Genomic DNA, 20743 nt, shown 5'->3' on the forward strand with positions numbered 1-20743 from the left:
CAATAAGGAGCAATTTCTTTAAGTGCTGTAGTAAGACAAATATGGCCACAGAGTAGAGGGTAAATCCCATGAAAATTGTGCAAAGTTTCAAGGAATTCAGTAGTCTGGAGTGGGTCAGCCTATCCCCTCTAAAGTGAAGGATAAGGCACTATTCCTTGTATGCCCACCACGAAGAGGAACAATGTTTGCCAGAACTCTTCAGATTTGTGAGAAATAATATACCACATCTGGATGTTCTTCTCCAACCCATTTGCTCAGTAGCCTCTAAGCCTGTCTATTTTGAATGGAGCCTGGAGCAAGAGAGGGCTCCCTAGTTGAGGCTGCTCTGATATTTGGATCTTAATGACCTAACAGACACAATAGTTATTAGACATGTCGGTGGCAGCTAGAGATCCTGTACAAAGCCTCTGGCAAGCCCCAAGAAGAGAATCACCGAGTATATGCCTAGGATTTTTAGAACCACGTCATGCCCTCTTTGCCAATTTATTAATTATCTATCCATGTGTAATAAAACACCCCCAAAACTTTGGACCCATCTTAAACTTTGGCTACAGCAGTCAACAATTATTCACTACATGAAGATCAACTCCTCTCTTTCTAGAGGGTCCTGGTAGAGACAGAGCGCATGATCAGGGAATGCTAAGCACATTAGCCTGCTAGGACTGCTGTACCAAAGTACCACAAGCTGGCTGCTTACACAACAGCCATATATTATCTCACAGTTCTGGAGGCTGGAAGTCCCAGATCGAGGGATCAGCAGGGTTGGCCCCTCCTGAGCCTGTGATAGAAGCACCTGTTCCGAGTTTCTCTCCTTGACTTGGAGATGATCATCAACTTGTGGTTTTTTTTTACCTCATCTTCTCTGTGTGCATGTCTGTCTCTGTGTCCAACTTCCCCCTTCTTAAAACCAGTCATGTTAGATAAGAGCCCACCCTAAGTACTTCTCTTTAACCCGATTACTTCTGTAAAAACCCTATTTCCAAATAAGGTCACTTTCTGAAATACTGGGGATTAGGACTACAACATGTCTTTTCTGGAGGAGCGGCATCCCGTGAAGTGAAAATGGTATTTTTAAGATATGGCCGAAGAGCCTAAATGGTCGAGCAGGCACAAGAAAAGCACATGAGCAGAGAGCTTAGGCTTCATGATGGCTTCCTCAATGCTTCCATGTCTCTCGCTGAGCACACACCTGCAGCTCCACAGAAAGTTCTGGAGAGCCAGGCAACAGGAGGGAAGAGCCAGCCGTATATGCAAAGTGAGCCGGCACCAATCCCAAGTGGATGCCTCCCGGTCACAGGCCCCCTCAGGGATACCCTGAAATACGGTAAGAAGAGAAATCTTCCTAAGGGATAGAACTCTTATTACAGCTGTTTTTCCATTTTGTCTGGAAAGACAGACGGCCTGATACAAGATCAACACTGACTCATAGGAGGTGGCTAATGTGTTGGCCAGCTGGTTCCTTAGGGACTCGGAAAAAAAACAAGACTGAAAGACTGGTGATAAAGAAGTTGGGATAGGGGCGATTTGGGAAGGAGTATCTTGACGTGGGAAGAGTGGGAAGGTTATTTGTGTCTCATGGAATACTCTCCAGAGAACGGGATCATCCGTCCCGTGGATATCAGCCAACCTCCCTCCAGCTTCCCCTTGCTGAATGTACAGTGCCCTGATACAGGCATGGAGGTTAAGCATGGGCTCAGCTGTAATGCCTTCCCTCCCCAAGGCCGATGTGACTTGTGGCTTCCCTCCCCCAGCAGAGGCGAACACTGAGCCCCCCGCATGGCACCATTTCCTGTAGTCCTTGTTGGATGGCTCTTTTCACAGCCCCAGCTCACAGGCTCCAGTAGCCCTATTGACTCACCTTCTGAGCAGGTGGGAAAGGGAGGAGTGGATGGATTTGAGATACACTTGTAAAGGCAGATTTGAGAGGAACTGATGGCCAAGTGAATATAGTAGGAGAATGGAGAAGAAAACCTGAGATGACCGAAGTTTTCAGTTTTTGTGAATGGTGAACAGGAACACTTTTAATGAAGACAGAGATGATCAGAGAAGGGCAGGGAGAAACTGACAAAGGAGGTGAAGAGTTCAGTTTGAGCCCCTGGAGGGGGGTGTGGGTGAGCATATGTAGGTATCAAGAGCAACCAGGGGTCCAGAGCTCAGAAGGAAAGTCAGCACTTGAGATAAAGGATGAAAACTTGAATTTATTCATAACCATGTGTTAATGTCCCACAGGACTTTGCATGTTTCATCTTTTACCTCTAACTATGGACACTGAGGCTTTGCTTTTCAGCGGCAGTGAACCCAAGCTGGAGAGGCCTTTAAGGGGGTGGGAGTACTTATCCTCAAGAAAGGAAGTAAGTATAGAGAGACCCTAAAGGCAAATGTTTACCAGAGTATTTTATACTGAAAGTGCCAAATGCACAGACCTCATCTTGTCCCACTTCTCTCTCTCCAGCAACCAGAAGAGGGTTTGGCACCTTGCAACCACTCAAATATTTGGGGAGTGGGCAGAATAAATGGTAATAAATGCCACAGAGGATGGGAGGAAGGAAGGATGAAAGGAACCTACTGGGCAGGAAGGGAGGGAGAAAGGAATGAACCTACAGGGCACAGCGGGGAGCTGAGGAAGGGAGAAGCCACATCCAACCTTTTTCTCCTTCCTAAACTCTCTTTGCAAGACTGAAAGATGAGAAGCCGCGTGAAGAGATGGTTAAGAACATGGATTCTGATTTCAGGCTCCAGGACGTCCTAGCTGAGCAACTTGGACAAGTAACTTAACCCTTCTGTGCCTAGGCTTTCTCCCTGTAAAATAAACACAGTAAATGCTTAGAGCAGCTCCCGGGAAAAAGTATGTTCCACATAAGTATTTTTGTTATTTTTGGCATCTTGATGAGAAGGTAAGCCTGCAAGCAAGCTGGAAATTCCCTACGGAGGGTGAATTCAGATACTTAGCCTTTAAGAGCCATTCACAAAGACACAATCACCTTTTCTCTCCCTTTGCCTTCCAGAAGCTTTAAACACCCCACTACTTCCCAACAGACTTTCACTAGCAAAAAAACAGAGGCCTGGGTTTTAGTTGGGCTGCCAGCAGTAAGCCGTGAGTTTGCAGACCCCATGGGAGCCGAGCGCCAAGGTCCCTTTCCGCTAGGGCGGACCACCGTGTGCGCGCCGGGTGCCAGACGCGGGCTCACCCCGGCTCCGGCTCTCTCTCGCAACCCCGCCCGCGCGTCCCGGGGGCCCTGCACCCTGCGCGCCCCGGCTGCCGCCCAGCGCCCTGCACACGGGGGAGGCGCCTCTCGGGCGCCCTCCGGCCGGGATGCCAGTGCCCGGCGCCCGGCGCGCCTTCGCCGGCAGCCTGCCCGCGGCCTGCCTTTATACCGAGCGGGCTGGGCACTCACTAATGTTTAACTCGGGGCAGAAACTTGGGAGCGCAGAGTGACTCCGCGGTCCCGAGCGGCGGAGCTGGACGCGGTCTCTGCGGCTCGCCTGACTTCTGCCTGCGCTCCTGCTCCGAACACTCAGTTCCGGGCCCACACCGACGATGAAGGTGAGTTGAGTAGCGCCTTTCCCTAACCCCAGGGTCGCGTTGTAGGTGCTTCTTCACCAGACTCTCCCCCAAATTGACCCCGAAGCTCGAGGAACGGGACCACGGGCTCCTATTCGGTGGAAGCTCCAGGGCCACCCTGCGACAGGTGAAGGGACGTCCCAGAGCCCCCGCCTGGCGCTCGGCCCCCCGGGGTTTCTGCTAGTACCAGGCGCGAAGCCTGGGAGGATGCAGAGAGCCACCCATAAAACGCACGCTCGAACCCTCACTTGGCTTCTCCCTCACTCGGCTTCTGACGTGCAAGAGGCCGTAGAGAAGCAAACGCTAATGTGCTCTGATGCCACAAGTTCAAGGGCAACCGCTCTTGCAACCTCCGCACTCCAAACCCTCTCAGCCCACTGTGCCCCTCTTCCGGATGTTCGCCCATGGGCACATCCCGCCGCCTAGGGTGCAGCGCGGGCCCCGACACTCTGCCTCTGCCAGACTGGGGCCAAAGGGCTCGCTCTAACTGGGTACGATTTGACCGGCTTGCAGACGCCGTGGAAAGTGCTCCTGGGACTGCTGGGGCTCGCTGCGCTCGTCACCGTCATCACCGTGCCCGTGGTTCTGCTGAACAAAGGCAGTAAGTTTGAAACATTTGCAAAAGATAAGACAATTGGAGACCAGGACCGGGTTCTGTCTTACCACACTAGGCACACGGAGAACTAAGGATCTTGCTGGGGGCTTGGACCAGTGCACCAGGTTGTAGCTGAGGCTTCCCTGGGGTTGTTGCTGCTTCTAAGGAGTGGCTAGGTGCCCTTGGTGGGGTCTCCAGTGTTCAGGCTGCGAGAGCCTTGTATCATAAATACATACTTCCCGCAATCAAGGAAAAGTCTTAGGATTTCTTTTTCTTAAATTCAAGTTTAAATGTTTAAATTTAGTATGATTTAAATTAAAAAAAAAAAAAAAACCTTTGTAGCTGGGACCTTCAAAGGAAAAGATGTGGCGTTTAAAGGCTTCAAACAGTAGTAGGGATGTCATAAAAGGAGGGAAAAAAAAAATAAGAGAAGGAAAAGCCCCAAAATACAGTTTTGAGAAAAGACTACATGGGGAACCCAGGTTCTTTACCTTCTGGGACGATGAAAATGCATTAATCAGAGAGTTAAGATGCAGAGAAAAAACTACTTAACCATTTATAGAAATATGTCATAGTAAATCATAAAGCTGGTGTACATGGTAATATTCAGAGGGGGGTGGGATCAGTGATTTTTGGTGGATTCTTTCATTTAAAGCCGCCTTCATTTTTTTAGCTTGCCTGACTCAATTCAACTCTAGCTCTTACTATAAAACGTTCATGTAATGGGATACACATTACTGGATGCAAACAAGTGAGAACATCTAGTTTGGGTTTCTTCTGGCCTTACTTTCCTTTTAAGTAAATATTTACTTTCGTTTCAGTATTACACATTCTAGTCAGCCAACTGAAGCATTCTCTCTGGATGGTCTAGTCAACCAGGAAATGTGCAGACAGTGCTCGCGCACTGAGGGCTCTTCTCCAGATTTCAAGGGGACAGTTCAGAATTAGTTTGTGAAGCTGTCAAGAATTGTTTGCCTGGCAATTTCAGGGCCAGGGCAAAGGTACCAAAGGTTAAATACCTGAGTGTGCTGACCTATTGATAATAGGACTTTTAGTTAAGAAAGCAATGGTTACCACCATTTGAGATAATCCAATGGCAGACATCAGTTCCCTTACGTTGGACTTTGTGTTAAAATATAACTGTTTTCATAAAGTGATACTTTGTATATTTAAACAACCACACACACAAAGCTTAGTTGTAAGAACGGGTCATTCAGGGTGCCTGGGTGGCTCAGTTGGTTAAGCATCTGCCTTTGGCTCAGGTCATGACCTCAGGGTCCTGGGATCAAGTCCCACATCAGGTTCCCTGCTTAGTGGGGAGTCTGCTTCTCCCTCTACCCTCTGCCCCTGCTCGTGATTTCTCTCTCTCTCTCAAATAAATAAAATCTTACCAAAAAAAAAATGGGTCATCCATACAATCAATAAATATTCACATGGCTGACATTATGTCCCAGGCATTGTGCTACTTGCTGCAAATACAAAGATTAAAATTTATAAATACCTCTGACCTCAAGAGGTTTATATCTACTGGGAGACAAATATGCAAAAAAATCAAAGTAACCTGGATAGGCCATTTGTCTCCAGAACATCACTGAGGCACCACAGCATCACTGGAAGGATGGGTGTAAAACTGTAATTATCAGAACTTCCCTTAAGGAAAGTTGGAAGGAACACTGAACTTTGATAAGCCACTTGAAATAGGCAGTGAAATGGCCTAGGGGCCTGGGTCATGCAACTGCCATCTAGGGGGTTTGGTCAAGTTAACTATGGGGGATTTTGCTTTGCTGGGTGGGGCATGCAGACTGGGGAGGGGCTGCCTTGTCATTTCCCTTAAACCACACCTAGTCTCTTCCCCAAAAGAAATTTGGACAAATATTTCAAGAACAGTCTTTTGATGGGACTTTTCCAGAGATTCATGTGTCTCCATCAAAGCATTATGATTCAATAAAATAATTTAGAGAGACTTGAGCAAACTTCCCTGTGGATTAGAATGTTAAGGAAGTCTTCTCAGGAGAAGTTTCTTCTATAGGGATGCTCGAATAGTTAATATCAGTGTCTGGAGATAAGGTTTTCCAGAAAATATAAATGCCTTACGAGTCACAGAGATACAAGATCGCATCCTCTAATTGGATCATAAAAGGACTCCTAGCAGAAGAGCAGGGTGGGCAGAAGCAAAAGGAGTTGATTTTAACCTGCAGATGATGAGAACTACTGGAGAATTTTGTGCATGCCTGGACTGTTGGGCCTGACAGTGGGAATGTGGGTTGAGTGGAGCAAGGCTAGAGGGGAAACAGGGAAGTGTCCCAGAAGAGTGATGGTGCAGAGCAGAATTTGAAGGCTATCAAGCTACTCAAAAATGTGAACAATTAGACTTCGTAAAAGGAATGGGAGGGTGGCTAAGGATGCCTCTTGGGCAACTGGGTGGATATGTGGTTTCATTGTGTGCTTTATTTACACTTAAGAAACAACACCCAAGTTACTTCTCTTCCCATATTTCTTAATTGATATATATATATATGTATATATATATATATGTATATATATATATGCATACACACACACACACACACACATATATATATTTCAGGAGAAAAGAGAAATCATCTTGTTTCAACTGCTGCTTTATCATAAATGAAAGCTCAGGAATGTGGCATTTGCACTAAATCAACAGTCTCATTCCTGGACTGTGCCACAATGAAGGACAGCATTCTTAACAAAAAATCCAGAGTCACCACCCAAGAAATGTTCTCCATATTGTCAATCTAGGTTTAAAGTTAAAAAAAAAAAAAAAAAAGTACTAGGAAGGAAAGAGGATAGGAGGTGGGAGAGAGGAAAGATGAATGGAAAGAAAAGGAGGGAAGAAAAGAAGGGAAGGGGAGAGAAGAAGATTTTGATAGAAAAACAAAGTCCTCGATCATGTGGAAAGCTAAGAAATAAACAGCCAAAAGGAAGGAGGATGAAATGAGCAAAACCAAGTTCATCCCCTGAGATTAGAGACAGAGGATAAACTGGTTCAGGAGTAGGGCTGTGATATTTTATTTATTTATTTATTTTTATTTTATTTTTTTTTTAAGATTTTATTTATTTATTTGAGAGAGAAAATGAGATAGAGAGAGAGCATGAGAGGGGGGAGGGTCAGAGGGAGAAGCAGACTCCCCGCCAAGCAGGGAGCCCGATGCGGAACTCGATCCCGGGACTCCAGCATCATGACCTGAGCCGAAGGCAGTCGCTTAACCAACTGAGCCACCCAGGCGCCCTGACAAATTTTTCAAAAGCATAGTGTATAATATAATGTGAAAGGGGAAGTAAAGGGATCACAAATATTGACTCAGAGGTTTTATTACCAGTAAGCCATGAGGATTTCTATACTTCCATTAAGAGTAAAGTATATTTATCTATTTTACTGATGACTGTGGGAAACTGAATGTTTAAATGTAATATCCTTCTATAATAGGATATCTGAAGGGTTTAAAGTAAAAATACAATCTTTTATTATATACACAGAAGGAGGTGAACTTTTAATTTTGCTGGACGAAATGCATAATTCCTGACCTCAGGGAGTTTTTATTTAAAAAAAATACTGTAGTATTTTTGTATGTAGAGGTTGTTTTAAGAGAAGGTTAAGTGTTTCCATATGAAACACTGACTTTAGCAGAACTAAACACACCCAGAAGAGAGAGAGAGAGAGAGGCAGAGAGGCATAAGTTTAATACTACAGTATTTTTTAAATTTTTAATAAATAAAATCTTTCAAAAAAAAAAGAAAAATTTGTCAAATAGTTTTATTATTGAGTTGTTACTCATCAAATAGTTTTATTGTTGAGTTGTTATTTGTCAAATAGTTTTATTATTGAGTTTTATTATGGGATAGAAACATACCTGTTCTTCTTTTGTTCTTTTCACTGCTTTAGCAGTGAATTTCCTCCATATCTTCTTTCAGTGCATAGGAAATTTGCTCACCTATCCATCAGTAATAAAAGGAAACCCAAATGTGAAGGAGACAGGAATAATCAGAGAAAGAAAAGATAACAACTATGAAGTTTGTCCGAGGAAGTCCAGGATCTGTTCCAGGTTTAAAAGCCCATAAGTGAGCCTGAATGAAAGCTTTGTATATTTCAGAGGACAATTTCTAAACAGTGAGTTCCGCTCGAGTTGACTTCAGCCAGCTCAGCTAACTGTTGTCAACCTTTGTCAAGTGCTCATGAGGTCAGTGGGTTGGTCTTTTTCAGGTCAGCACTTATGGTTCCCTAGCCACAGTATGTGCCTTAAATTTCTCTCATACACATCTTGCCTCTCATCCCAAAAGTGATCAGAGAGGAAAAGGGAAGACTGCCCAGTCGATGGATAGAGAAAGACAATGTAAAATGACTAACTAGAGCTGGATCAATGTACTTAACGAAGGGCTGACACCCATGGGAAACGTGACTGTAAACACATGCAGGACCACCTCACTTACCGAAGAGAAGGCATGCGGACCTGTAATAATAGTTAACATGTGTTCTCTCTGTGCCAGGTAAAATGGGCTGAGGGCTTTTAACGTACTTCTTGTTTGATCCTTAGGGCAACCTTTTGAGAGAGGTTCTATTATCATCTCCATTTTTACAGAAATGTGAATTTTACTTTGAGAGGTGCTTTAGTGATTTATTACTGCATAATGAATTACCCCAACACTTAAAACGACGAATATTTGTTATCTCACAATCTCTGTGGGTCAGGAATTTGGCGGTGGCTTAGCTGGGAGGTTCTAGCTCCAGGTCTCTCATGAGGTCTTAATCAAGATGTCATCTGAAAGCTTGACCAGGGCTGGTGGATCCACGTCCAAGCTCCGTCACGTAGCTGTTAGCTAGACATCTCAGTTCCCCACCGTGTGGGCCTTTCCACGGGATGGAAAGAAGGATCCAAGAGAGCAACCAAGTAGGAAGCCACAGAGCCTTTTGTGACCTAGCTTCAGAAGCGATACGCCATCACTTCTGCTGTATTCTATTGCTCACCCACGCCAGCCCCGATACAATGTGAAAGGGCATGACGCAAGGGCAGAGTGTTAGCCACAGAGAGCTCCGGGGATCGTCATAGAAGCTGGCTACCCAAGAAGTTAAGGAACTTGCTCAAAGCTCCGCAGAGTTGAGATTCACACTCAGGCAATGTGACTCTAGAGAGCTGGTGCTCTTAAACTCCAAATCATTCTGCTGGTTTTGATCAAGTATAAATTCATGTGGCCATATAAGCATAAAGTTACAATTTCCCATGTATCTGCCTATATTATAATTTCATGGCTGCTAATGCCTGGATGCCAAGTGTCCTGAAGTAAAGTTCCTGCTGCTTTTGCCTCCATTCCTATATAAAGCTGTAGACAGGGCGCCTGGGTGGCTCAGTTAGTTAAGCGACTGCCTTCCGCTCAGGTCATGATCCTGGAGTCCCGGGATCGAGTCCCGCATCGGTCTCCCTGCTCGGCAGGGAGTCTGCTTCTCCCTCTGACCCTAACCCCTCTCATGTGCTCTCTCTCATTCTCTCTCTCTCTCAAATAAATAAATAAAATCTTAAAAAATAAAAAAATAGCTGTAGACAGGCAGTGACTTCCAGCTCAGGTCCAGATTTGCTCCTTGTGCTCAGTTACACCTACTTTGTTTCTAATGCATATTATATTATTTTATTTGAACTTCACAGAACAACCCATTAAGGTATTAATACCTTTACTTGTTACACTGAAGAAACTGAGGCATAGAAGTTTAGGGCTTTGTGAGTAAGTCCTAGAACTTGGAAATCCAAACCTTTTGACTTTTAGCCTTTTCCTGAGTCTGCTGATTTCCATCCATAGCTGTTTTAAAGAAATGCTTTGGTGGGAATTTTTGTAAGTAAATGATTAATCATGGCTTTATGGTTTGATGCTAACTCTTTCATTGTTGTAAACCAATTATCTTGTAAATATTTTTACCTTTAGTCTTCATAGCTCCATTATGACCTCCAAAGGACGGTGTGTCTCAATCTGAGAGTAAACTAAAACTACAAAATCAAAACTCCTGAGTTAGCTGTTTTATTTTTGCCAAGTACTGTATTTTCAACTTTATATTTTCTTCAAAATTCTAACTTCCTAGGAAGTTTTTTAAACTTAATGATAAACCATTGACTTTAGTTACCCATATACATTTATGTGCACATTTCTTCATTATTTCGTTCACTGGGGAAGCAAGTAGACTCATGAGCTTGGGACATATATTTCAGCATCCAAGGCCCAGGAAGCACGGTAATTCCAGGCAGAGCCAAAGCCTGCCGGAACTTTGTTCCTGACACCCTGAGGACTACGGTGGCTCATGTTGTATAATAAAGGAAGAGGGAGCAGTACGGGTATCAGGTGGGGACTACCACATACCCCTTCCCTGACCTCGCACTGGGTCCTCAAAACCAGTTGGGTGGCCCCAGTGACCTTAACACCATCCCTGTGGGGCTCAGACCACCTCTTCTTATTTTCCTCAGTTTTTTTTAAAGCCTGACCTGCTCAAGCTCAGGTCATGAGTTTCACGGATGGCTCTATTCCCCTGTTATTTTCCTTTTTTCTTTTATTTCAGGCAGGAAACTTGTACTATAAGACTTACAACCTCTTCAGAGCTGTGGTCCTGTGGTGGCCAGATTCAGGATTTGTTAGCTCACCAACACGTCTGGAACAGTCACTGCGTGTCAGGTGTTATTGTGGGTCTAGGGGAGCTGACCCTAAACAGTAGGGATGAGGTGCCTGCTCCCATGGACCTTTACCATCCATGGGGCAGGCAAGGAAGAGGCAAGCACCTGAGTCATTTCAGACAGGAATAATGCTGGGACAAAATTAAGGGTGATAGAAAAGGCAGAGGGACACAGAAAGGAGTTCCTTTTTATTCCAAGCATGAATGTGGATGATCTCAATTCCATTTTTAAACTATGTCTCTGACTCCTTTGTACATAATAGAGGCAGGTGGGGGGTATTTGTGAGAGATGATGGCAGATTGGACAGGGTGATAGTACTGGAAATGTAAAAAAAAGAGAGATAAAACAGGATGTACTTTGGAGGTAAACAGTGTGTGGCGGAGAGCAAAGAAGTGAAAAGTGAGGGAAGGAGCACTGACGAGGATGACTCCTTGAACAGCCGTCTGCATAGTCCAAGTGGAGAACTTTCTCGTGCTCTCAGGGCTCTGTCTTGCCCACGAGAGCTAATCTACACCATTTCCTCTGAACTAATTCCTTTGTTCTGCTGCATATGCTTCAGGGATCAAGAGGCAGGACTCAGGGAGGCCTTCTCCATTGTGCACCTAGCACATACCTGTCAAAAGATGGTAATTAGTTCAGCAAATATTTATGGAACATTTTCTACATGCCAGGCACTTTGTTACCCATGAGAGATATAAAAATGATATACAGAGCCCTTATCCTCAAACAGTTCCCAATATTAAAGGAAACATAAACATTAACTATAGTAAAAAGGGCTAAGTGTCCTTCTAGTAAATGATCGAAGTGCTATGGAAGCACTAAAGGGCAATGATAAATGCTGTCCAGGGAAGTCTGTACAGAAACCAACCAGGCAGAAAGGATTAATAATTAATGGATCCGAATACAATCCTTCCAATAGTGGAGCCACCAGACTGCCTCTCAGGCATGCAGTTCACCTTCCTGTTTCGTTCTCAGCTATTATGGCTCCAGATTCTGTAGGAGGACTGTGTCAAACAGAATGTTTCCGGCTGCAAGTAACAGAGTACCTGCCCAAAAGTTGTTTAAACTATGAAGTGTTACCGGGCGCCTGGGTGGCTCCGTCAGTGTCTGCCTTCAGCTCAGGTCGTGATCTCAGGGTCCTGGAATGGAGCCCCACCTCCAGCTGGCTCCCTGCTCAGTGGGGAGCCTGCTTCTCCCTCTCCATATGCCCCCCTGCCCCCCTAACTCATTCTGGCTCTCTCTCAAAATCTTTTTTTAAAAAATGTGAACTATAGAGTATTACTATTGTCCTATCATTAGCCTTTTACATCACTGGAAGTGTAGAAGTGAGGCAGTTCTAGAGTTTGTTGATGCAGTGATCCAACAACATCCTCAAGGGCCTGGCACCTTCCATTGTTCAGCTGCATCCCCCCTCAGACTGTTGGCTTATGTTCTCAAGCTTGTCCCCTTGGGGTCGAGCATGCGTGCCTGAGAAGCACATCATTTGCTCACACAGCTATTTCGCAGGGCAGAAGATGATGCTGTTCCTCATTCATAATCTGTTCTCTCAGGGAGGGAAAGCTTTTCCGGAAGTCCCTCGGCCCAAGGCAGACTTTCCCTCACATCTCATTGGCCAGATTTGTGTCACTGGTCCATTCTAATCTAATCACGGGCATGGGGAATGAATGTTGGGTTCTGGATTTTTTTTTGGACTAGATTATCAAGACTCATCTTCCTGGGACGCGGAGGAAACTCCTTCCTTAACACATGGAAGGGGAAGGGAAATTACCTAAGTTGAATTGGGAATTCCAAAAGAAAGAAATGCGGGCGGCGGCGGGGGGTTGGGGTGCTCTATGTAGGCATATCATATATTTTATCTTTGCTTTCTTTTCATTACACTGAAAGATTTAATTTGCTAACAAAAGAAAATAGATGTCAAGCCAGCTCCGATCTCTGAAGAACCTGATCATATAACTCTCCTTCCCCTCTTCTCACTTGCTTTCCTAACCACCTAAATTTATTGCACAGCATGGTGCTTCGATGATGTGCTTTTTATGAGAAAGGCATTTTGGGCCCAGTACCTGCTTTGGCTTGCCATCTAACATGATTAAGAATGGGGAGGAATTGAATTTGAAGTATTTAAGATACAAATCTGAGACAGTAGAGCAGGTCAGAAACATCTGAGGGGAATTACTCTCAATTTTTTCATTAAAAGCCCATATAAATTGTCATATTTTATCCAATTAATAATGCGAAAAGGTAGTAGAAACAGTCAACAGAAAATAAAAAGAGCAACTTTTTGAAATACATGGTAAACATTAGACCTGCAAAAGTTGACCCAGGAAAGTAGGATTTGAAATAACTAATGGCTAGAAAAACAAAATACAATCAGTAAATAAAAGCAAACAAAATAACTTCATGGTGTCTGTAATTTATGACTCAAAATTTTTTTTTTAAAGATTTTATTTAAATTTATTTGACAGAGAGAGACACAGCGAGAGAGGGAACATAAGCAGGGGGAGTGGGAGAGGGAGAAGCAGGCTTCCCGCAGAGCAGGGAGCCCCATGCGGGGCTCGATGCCAGGACCCTGGGATCATGACCTGAGCTGAAGGCAGACGCTTAACGACTGAGCCACCCAGGCGCCCTGATGACTCAAATCTTTTTTGTTAAATCTCCAGGGGGGGAAATTAATCTATGCGGTAATGATTTTCTGAAGATGAAAGTGGTTTGACTGTACTGAAAAGAAAATCTAGAACCCAGTATCAGTGGTGTTTTGTAAGCCTGGCAATCCCACACTCCCCACCCGCTTCCTTACTGATGCTGCTGGTAGACTCTGTCATGTGTCTCCCTTCCCCAAGCCCCCAGCATCCCCTCAGCTGACGAGCTGGCTTCCTATTTTAATGACAAAAGAGAGGCCCTCAGAAGAGACTATCCTCCATTCCCACCAGCCCCTCTGAGCATTCACTTGCATTTGCCCCTCCCAGGGCGCTAGGTGAACTTTTCTGGCACCTGCTGGAAGCCAGATCCTCCTGTGGGCGCTGATTCCACCCCCTTTGCTTTGCATAGAAATAAGGCTCCAGCTATTTGTCCTGCCCTCTGCATCATCATTTTCTCCTCTCTACCTAATTGTGCTGTAACCTCTCAGGAAAGGAAAGGAAAAGAGGGGGAGGGGTGGAGAGGAAAATCCTCCCTGGATCCCACATCCCTGCCAACCTCCCAGTCCTTCTCCCTGCTCTCTTTACCACAAAACTCCTCAAAGAACTTTGTCTTATCTCTGTCTACAGTTCCTCTCCCCATTCTTTCTTAAACCCACTGGAATAAGGCTTACCCCCACCGGCCACTGAAACAGCTCAGTTCTCCTCAAGGTCCCTGACCTGTGTGTTACTAAATCCAAAGCCCAGTTCTCCATTTGAGTCTCACTGTCCTGTCAGTTGCTCTTTCTTCTTTACCACCTCCCCCTGGGTCTCTGCTCTTCTCCCGGTGTTCCTTCTACCTCACCACATGCCCCCTCCATTCTCCTTAAGAAGTTTCTCTTCATGTCTGACTTCTAACCTGGAAACCACCAGGGCTCCATTCTGGAACTTCTTCCTTCCTTCTTCCTTCATTCCACTGGGTGATTTCACGCGCTCCCATGGCCCTAAACATTATCTATAACGTGACAGTGCCTCAGTCGTCAGACCAGACCTCTTTCCGAAATTCTACATGTATATTTGAGTAGGCATCTCCATTTGGATGTTACTGGCATCTCAAAGCAACATCTCCCCAAAGTCCTGCCAAACCTATTCCTCCCTTAGAGCACCTTGTCTCAGCATATAGCAATCCCATTTCTCTAGTCTTTGAGCCCAAGATCCATGCAGCTTTTCTCAACTCCACAGACTCGTTTATACTCAACATCTAGTTGGTCAGCAAAATCCTATCACTTCTACTTTCATGTTCTTTTAAAATTTGACCATATCTCACCACCTCCACTGCTACCCCCAGTCCCGGATGCCCATCACCTTTCACCTGAATTCTTGCAAAAAATCTCCCTATTTCTTTAACTTTTCTCATCACAACAGGCAAGGTTACCGAGGGAACCAGAATTCTAAAATGACTCCCCAGGGACGCCTGGGTGGTTCAGTTGATTAAGTGGTTAAGCATCTGACTTCAGCTCATCATGATCTCAGGGTCCTGGGATCAAGTCCCACACTGGACTTTACAGGGAGTCTGCTTGTCCCTCTCCCTCTGCCCCTCCCCCCGATCATGCTTTCTCTCTCTCTCAAATAAATAAAATCTTTAAAATAAAATAAAATGACTCCCCAAATTTCCTCCCTTCCCCCATGTACAATCTCTGAGGTCGTGAATATGATGGATTTAATTCTGGTGATTAAGTTGTGTTCTGTGCCACAACCCACTTCAAGAAAGGGAGATTACCCAGTTGGGCCTGACCTGATCACATGAGCCCTTTAAAAAAAAAAGCAGAGTTTTTCTGGCTGCTCACAGAAGGGGTAGTCAGAGATTTGAGGCACAAAAAAAGATTTTTCACACCGTTGCTGATTTGGCGGGGCCCACGTGACAAGGGATGTGAGAGGCCTCTCGGAAGTGAGAGTAGTCCTTGGCTGGTAGCCAGCAAGGGAACGGTGACATCACTCCTACAACCGTGCAAAACTGAATTCTGCCAACAACCCGCATGAGCTGGGAAGCAGCTTCCCCCCTACCATACCCTCCCCACAGCCACCCCCACCCCCAGAGCCTCTGAATGAGGGTGAGGGCTCAGTGTGGCCAATGCCTGGATTTCTGAGACCCTGGGCAGGGACTCCAGCCACGCTAGGCTGGAATTCCCACCCACAGAACCCTGGGCTAATACAAAGTGCTGTATTAAACCACTGTGTTTGTGTCGTTTGTTAGGAAGCAACAGAAAACTGATACAGTGACCATTTTGAAACAGAGGTCTGATCACATTCTTCTCTGACTCCCCATCTTTCAGAGTAAACACCACAATCCTTACAATGACCCACAAGGCCCATGTGACCCGAGCCTCACTGCCCCTCTGAGATCCTCCCCTGCTCCCTCCTCATTATCGTTCACCCATCCTGCCTCCCAGGTTCCATACCTGCACATCTTTTTGCCAGGATCCCTCTTCCCTGGGACTAACTGTTGCTTGTCCCCTTACCTCCTTCGGGTCTCTGCCAAAATACCACCTTATCCTTGGGGCCTCCCCTCAGCAAATGAATGAACACAGCACTCTCCCCAAACCTGACACTCCTTTCCCCCTTCCGGGCTTTATTTTCTCCACAGCACCGATAGCTACCTAACATAGGGCTTTATGTACTCACTGTTCGTTCCTGGGAGTGAAAGTTTTTGTAGGAAATGTAAGCTTCCTGAGAGTAAAAGTTTTTCCTGTTTTGTTCATGTTTTTCATGTTTTATGTCTCTAGAGCCCAAGGATATTTTTTGACTAACATTTTAATGTTGCTGTAATTCCGATTACAATACTTGCATTCACGAATAGGGAGTCACGTCGCCCAGTAAGAGCGCATCCCTTCGTAGAGCACAGTGCTAGCAGCAGTCTGATGAAGACAAGTCATCCTTCCAGCTTACGTATAACTTGTCGGGTTAGGACAAGACTGTTCAGATTAAATATTCAAATAATGATCTGAAAGTACTTGATTACTTGGCCAAACATATGGTACAGAAAATAAACCCTGAGGAAGACCAGGTCAGAGAAGTGGGTGTGGTGTAAGTAGTGAGGGGTAGACCCAGAAGCATGAGGAGGGACGGCGAGAAGATGGAGACCACAGATGTGGATTGGTGATTTGAGATGTTTGCTAATAAAGAGGGGCAGAGAAATGAGGAGCACGGTCAGGTAAATATTTTTTATGATAGCTACTCCCTGTGCATGCTTAAGGACAGGGCAGAAGTGAGCAGTGAAAAGACACTGGATGCTGAGGGAGGAGAGATGAAAACATGTCCCTGAGGATAAAGAAGACAAAGATTGGAGACAGGGGTCGGGCCTGTTTCTTCCTCCAGGTTTTGAGGAAAGGGTGGAAGCGTGGTGGGAAAGGCATAACCCAGAAGTGGGAAGCATGGTGAGGGAAAAGCCCCTTAGGGTGGTTTTGCTATAGAGGAAGAATCACTGTATCTTTTTATTGGGTGACTTCATACTCTTGTGAAAATGGGTACTGCAGGGCCTGAGTTATTCAGGGTTGTGTTATGTTTTACATCTAGGAAGCATGGAAAGAAAAGAAAAGAAACTTACGAGTTCTTACTTTAATGACTCCTTTTTAGGAGTTCAGGGAATAGATGATGAGTTTCTGGATGCACCGCAGAAGAGAGAATGAGGATGGTACAACCTCCTTTCCAAGAAGTCACAAAGCTGGCTTTTTTTTTTTTTTTAAGATTTATTTATTTATTTTGGAGGGGTGGGGAGGGGTAAAGGGAGAGGGACAGAGAATCCTCAAGTAAACTCCCTGCCGAGCGTGGAACCCAATGCAGGGCTCCATCCAAGTACCCTGAGATTGTGACCTGAGGCTAAATCAAGAGTCAGATGCTTGGGACGCCTGGGTGGCTCAGTCGGTTAAGCGGCTGCCTTCGGCCCGGGTCATGGTCCCAGGGCCCTGGGATCGAGTCCTGCATCGGGCTCCTCGCTCAGCAGGGAGCCTGCTTCTCCCTCTCTCTCCCTCTGCTTGTGCTCTCTCTGTCAAATAAACAAAATCTTAAAAAAAAAAAAAAAGAGTCAGATGCTTAACCAACTGATCGCCCCAGGCATCTCACAAAGTTACCATTTTTAACAACACTCTGGAGAGAAAATTCTGGGGTTTTCTAAAAAAAAAATGGTACCCTTTTGATTTTGCAGCACTAGGACAAATTATGTTCTGATGCAACCTACCAATTGCACAAGTCCAAATGATATTACCAACCTATCTGCCTGGATTCATTGCATTGAATTTGAACACTTCCATAATGTCTAATGTATCTATAGCAATTCACAAAAACTGCCAGCATAGCATCTACCATGTGTAATCCCCCTCCCAAATACTCAGGTTGTTCAGAAGAGTGATTATAACCACAGGTTTCGGAGCCACGCTGTCTACTTCAAGTGTAGCTTCGGTGCTTAGTGGTCAAGGGACTTGAGTCCACTTACTCTCTATGCCTGTCTGCACCTCAGTTTCCTTACCTGTAAAATTGAGATGAGAATAACTTATTAAATGTACAACTCCTGGAACGGCCCAGCACACTGGAATAATTCTGTATTTGTAGTTATGATTCTTTATTTATTTTTAACTTTTTTATTTTTTTAATAGTCCCAGAGGCAGGTACTATAATAACGCTTGTCTCACACTCTTGAAAGTTTTGCCTGGAGAATTCTGGGAAGGGCAATTTTTATGGCAGTTTTGTTTTCCGATGATCATCTTTCCTTGTATCCTGGAAGACAAACACTTATCACAGAGTAGCCTTATTGATTATGCCTATAAATCTTTCTGGAAAGTTCGTCAGCGATTCAGTATTAGAACTTTCATGGTCACCAAAGGCTGATGTCCTCTAATCAGTGTTTCTTTCTAACACAAACTAATCATTCTTAGCTTGCATGGTAACACCTTCGCTTCATGTCACTACAACTACTTCTGAGTATTTTTCAAGAGAAAACAGCCCTTTACTGAAATGGCTGAACGTTTCATGGTCATTTATCCACATAGTTCATATGTTTCCACCTCTCAGCTGTTTCTCGTCACCTGAGATTACACTGGTTTAATGTCAGTCAATGTCATGGGGCATAAAAGCCTTACAAATATGAATGTCGGCCATTATTGTACCAGTCTTATTTATTCCCAGAAGAGTCCTAACAAGGGGAGAGGAAGACTATAATAGAATGAATGAATGAATGAATGAATGAATGAATGAATGAATGAATAAAGCACTTTCCATTTCAAAGAGGAATAAAGCAGCCTTGATACCCTGTTTGGTGCAGGCTTCCTGTGCAGGCTACACTTTCTGACTCATTCCTGAGGTCAAGGCAGAGTGAGTAGGGCAATGTAAACTGGGTTTAGATCAGGAAGTCCCTCTGGCCTTGCACTACTTTGCCAGTAGTTGTAGTTATCTTCATCTTGACCTGAATTTTGAGGCATGAATATTCTGCCCACTTTCGCTTTTCTGCATATATATTGGAGTCTTATGTTGATATTCTTTTTTTTTAAAGACTTTATTTATTTATTTGAGAGAGAGAATGAGATAGAGAGAGAGCATGAGAGGGGGGAGGGTCAGAGAGAGAGGCAGACTCCCTGATGAGCAGGGAGCTCGACGTGGGACTCGATCCCGGGACTCCAGGATCATGACCTGAGCCGAAGGCAGTCGCTTAACCAACTGAGCCACCCAGGCGCCCTTATGTTGATATTCTTATTGTTTCAAAGCAATTAGAGTTTCAACCTCAATCTTTCAAAACCAATCTTGGGAGCAGTTGTGTTTTTGTTGTGGTTTTTTGTTGTTGTTATTGTTGTTGCTTACAATTCTGAGGAATGTCTACATAGTGTCATCAAAGAAAAGCTAAGTCTGGCCACTTGTTTTTCTAAATAAAGTTTTATTGGAACACAGCCATTAAAATTACAATGTTGTCTGTGGCTGCTTTCAAGCTACAGGCAGACTGGAGTAGTCGCAACAAAGATGCATGACCCACAAAACCTGAAACATTTACAGTCTGGCCCCTTAAGAAGAGGTTGCCAACCCCAGGTCTAGATATTGGATGCTTAGAGCCTAAAATGACCTTATTTTATAGGCAAAGTGTGTAAGTCTTTATACTGTTAAAGTATAGTGGTGTGACAAATACAGAAATCACACCCGGTGTTTCAGAAGAGGGATTTACTCTAAAAATTGGTTGCACGGACTAAAGAGCAAAAGAGAAATTCTAAAGTAACCAGAGAGAGAAGCTGCAGGAATGGTTTACGTTTGGGGTTAGGAACAAAGGGAAGAAGAAGGACACAGAAGATCTGGGCTCAAAACTGAAGGGTATGAGGCACCCAGCTGCTTCTGACACCACTGGGAAGCATGACAAGGCAGGTTTGGGCATTCCAGGGGACCCAGAGGTTGGGCCAGGTACTACTTCTGGGCACACGCTCATGAGATCAGCCAGAAAAAGAAAGTTCTTCTTCTTCTCCTACTGGCCAATCCTCTAACTAGACCCATCGGACCAGTGCATTGCTCTTTGTACTACCACCATCACTTGGAGTTCACAATGCTCGTATTTGGAACCGTGTTCCTGTTTGTGTTCCTCTGTTAGTATTATCTGGCTTTTATTTTTTCATTCAACAAATACTCAGGGACTGTTTTTATATGCTGAGCACTGTTCTAGGCTGTGGTGATATAACAGTAAACGAAACCAAACACAACAAAATCAGTGCCCCTATGGAATTTACATTCAATCAAAGGAGGCAAACAGTAAACAAGATAAAGAAGTAAGATATATGGTATGATAGATGGTATAACTGTTAAGGAAAAAAAAATAAAGCAAGAAGGGCAATAGAGAATGCCATGGGGAGATCAGGTCTTAAAAAAAGATCCGGAGGAGGTAAGGAAAGCAAGCCTTGGGTATATTCGAGGTCAAGAACATTCCAGGAGGAGAGTACAGCAAGTTCAAAGTCCCTGAGGTGGCAGTGGGCAGAGTGTGTCTAGTGAACAGCCAGGAGGCCATTGCGGATAGAGAGGAGTGATATGAGGGGAGGAAGAGGAGGTGAGGCTGGAGTCATGACAGCCAGCCTCCCACTAAGTTGTTCCCTTTATCCCAAACTGTTGCTATTCTGGGAGATAATGCTTTGTACCACTTGGTTGGCCTTTCAGAGTAGACTTTTGAAAATACAGTGATTCTATCTCCAACAAAAGTTTGGTCATCTGCCACTCTGATCTTACAAGTAAATGCATGGAGGATGCAGTCCCAGGTTCCCTAGGCTCTGGCTCCTTGGTTAGG

The 20743-nt window shown here is 44.7% G+C and overlaps 1 protein-coding gene across 2 annotated transcripts in view; it reads left to right on the forward strand.

Annotated features, from left to right (window-relative positions):
• The first annotated feature begins 3353 nt into the window (after window positions 1-3353).
• DPP4 (dipeptidyl peptidase 4) overlaps window positions 3354-20743 on the forward strand; it is an 80110-nt gene continuing 62720 nt past the window's right edge. For both annotated transcript variants that reach the window (XR_004679691.1, XM_035007902.1), the window contains exons 1-2: window positions 3354-3544; window positions 4076-4163. Coding sequence is in view for 1 of the 2 variants with exons in the window: in XM_035007902.1 (XP_034863793.1) it covers window positions 3539-3544; window positions 4076-4163 (94 nt within the window). In the remaining variant the exon portion in view is untranslated. The remainder of the gene's footprint in view (window positions 3545-4075; window positions 4164-20743) is intronic.

This window comes from Mirounga leonina, unplaced genomic scaffold (genome assembly GCF_011800145.1).
Source record: "Mirounga leonina isolate KUSES-001 unplaced genomic scaffold, KU_Mleo_1.0 Mir_151, whole genome shotgun sequence".
Lineage (NCBI taxonomy): Eukaryota > Metazoa > Chordata > Mammalia > Carnivora > Phocidae > Mirounga > Mirounga leonina.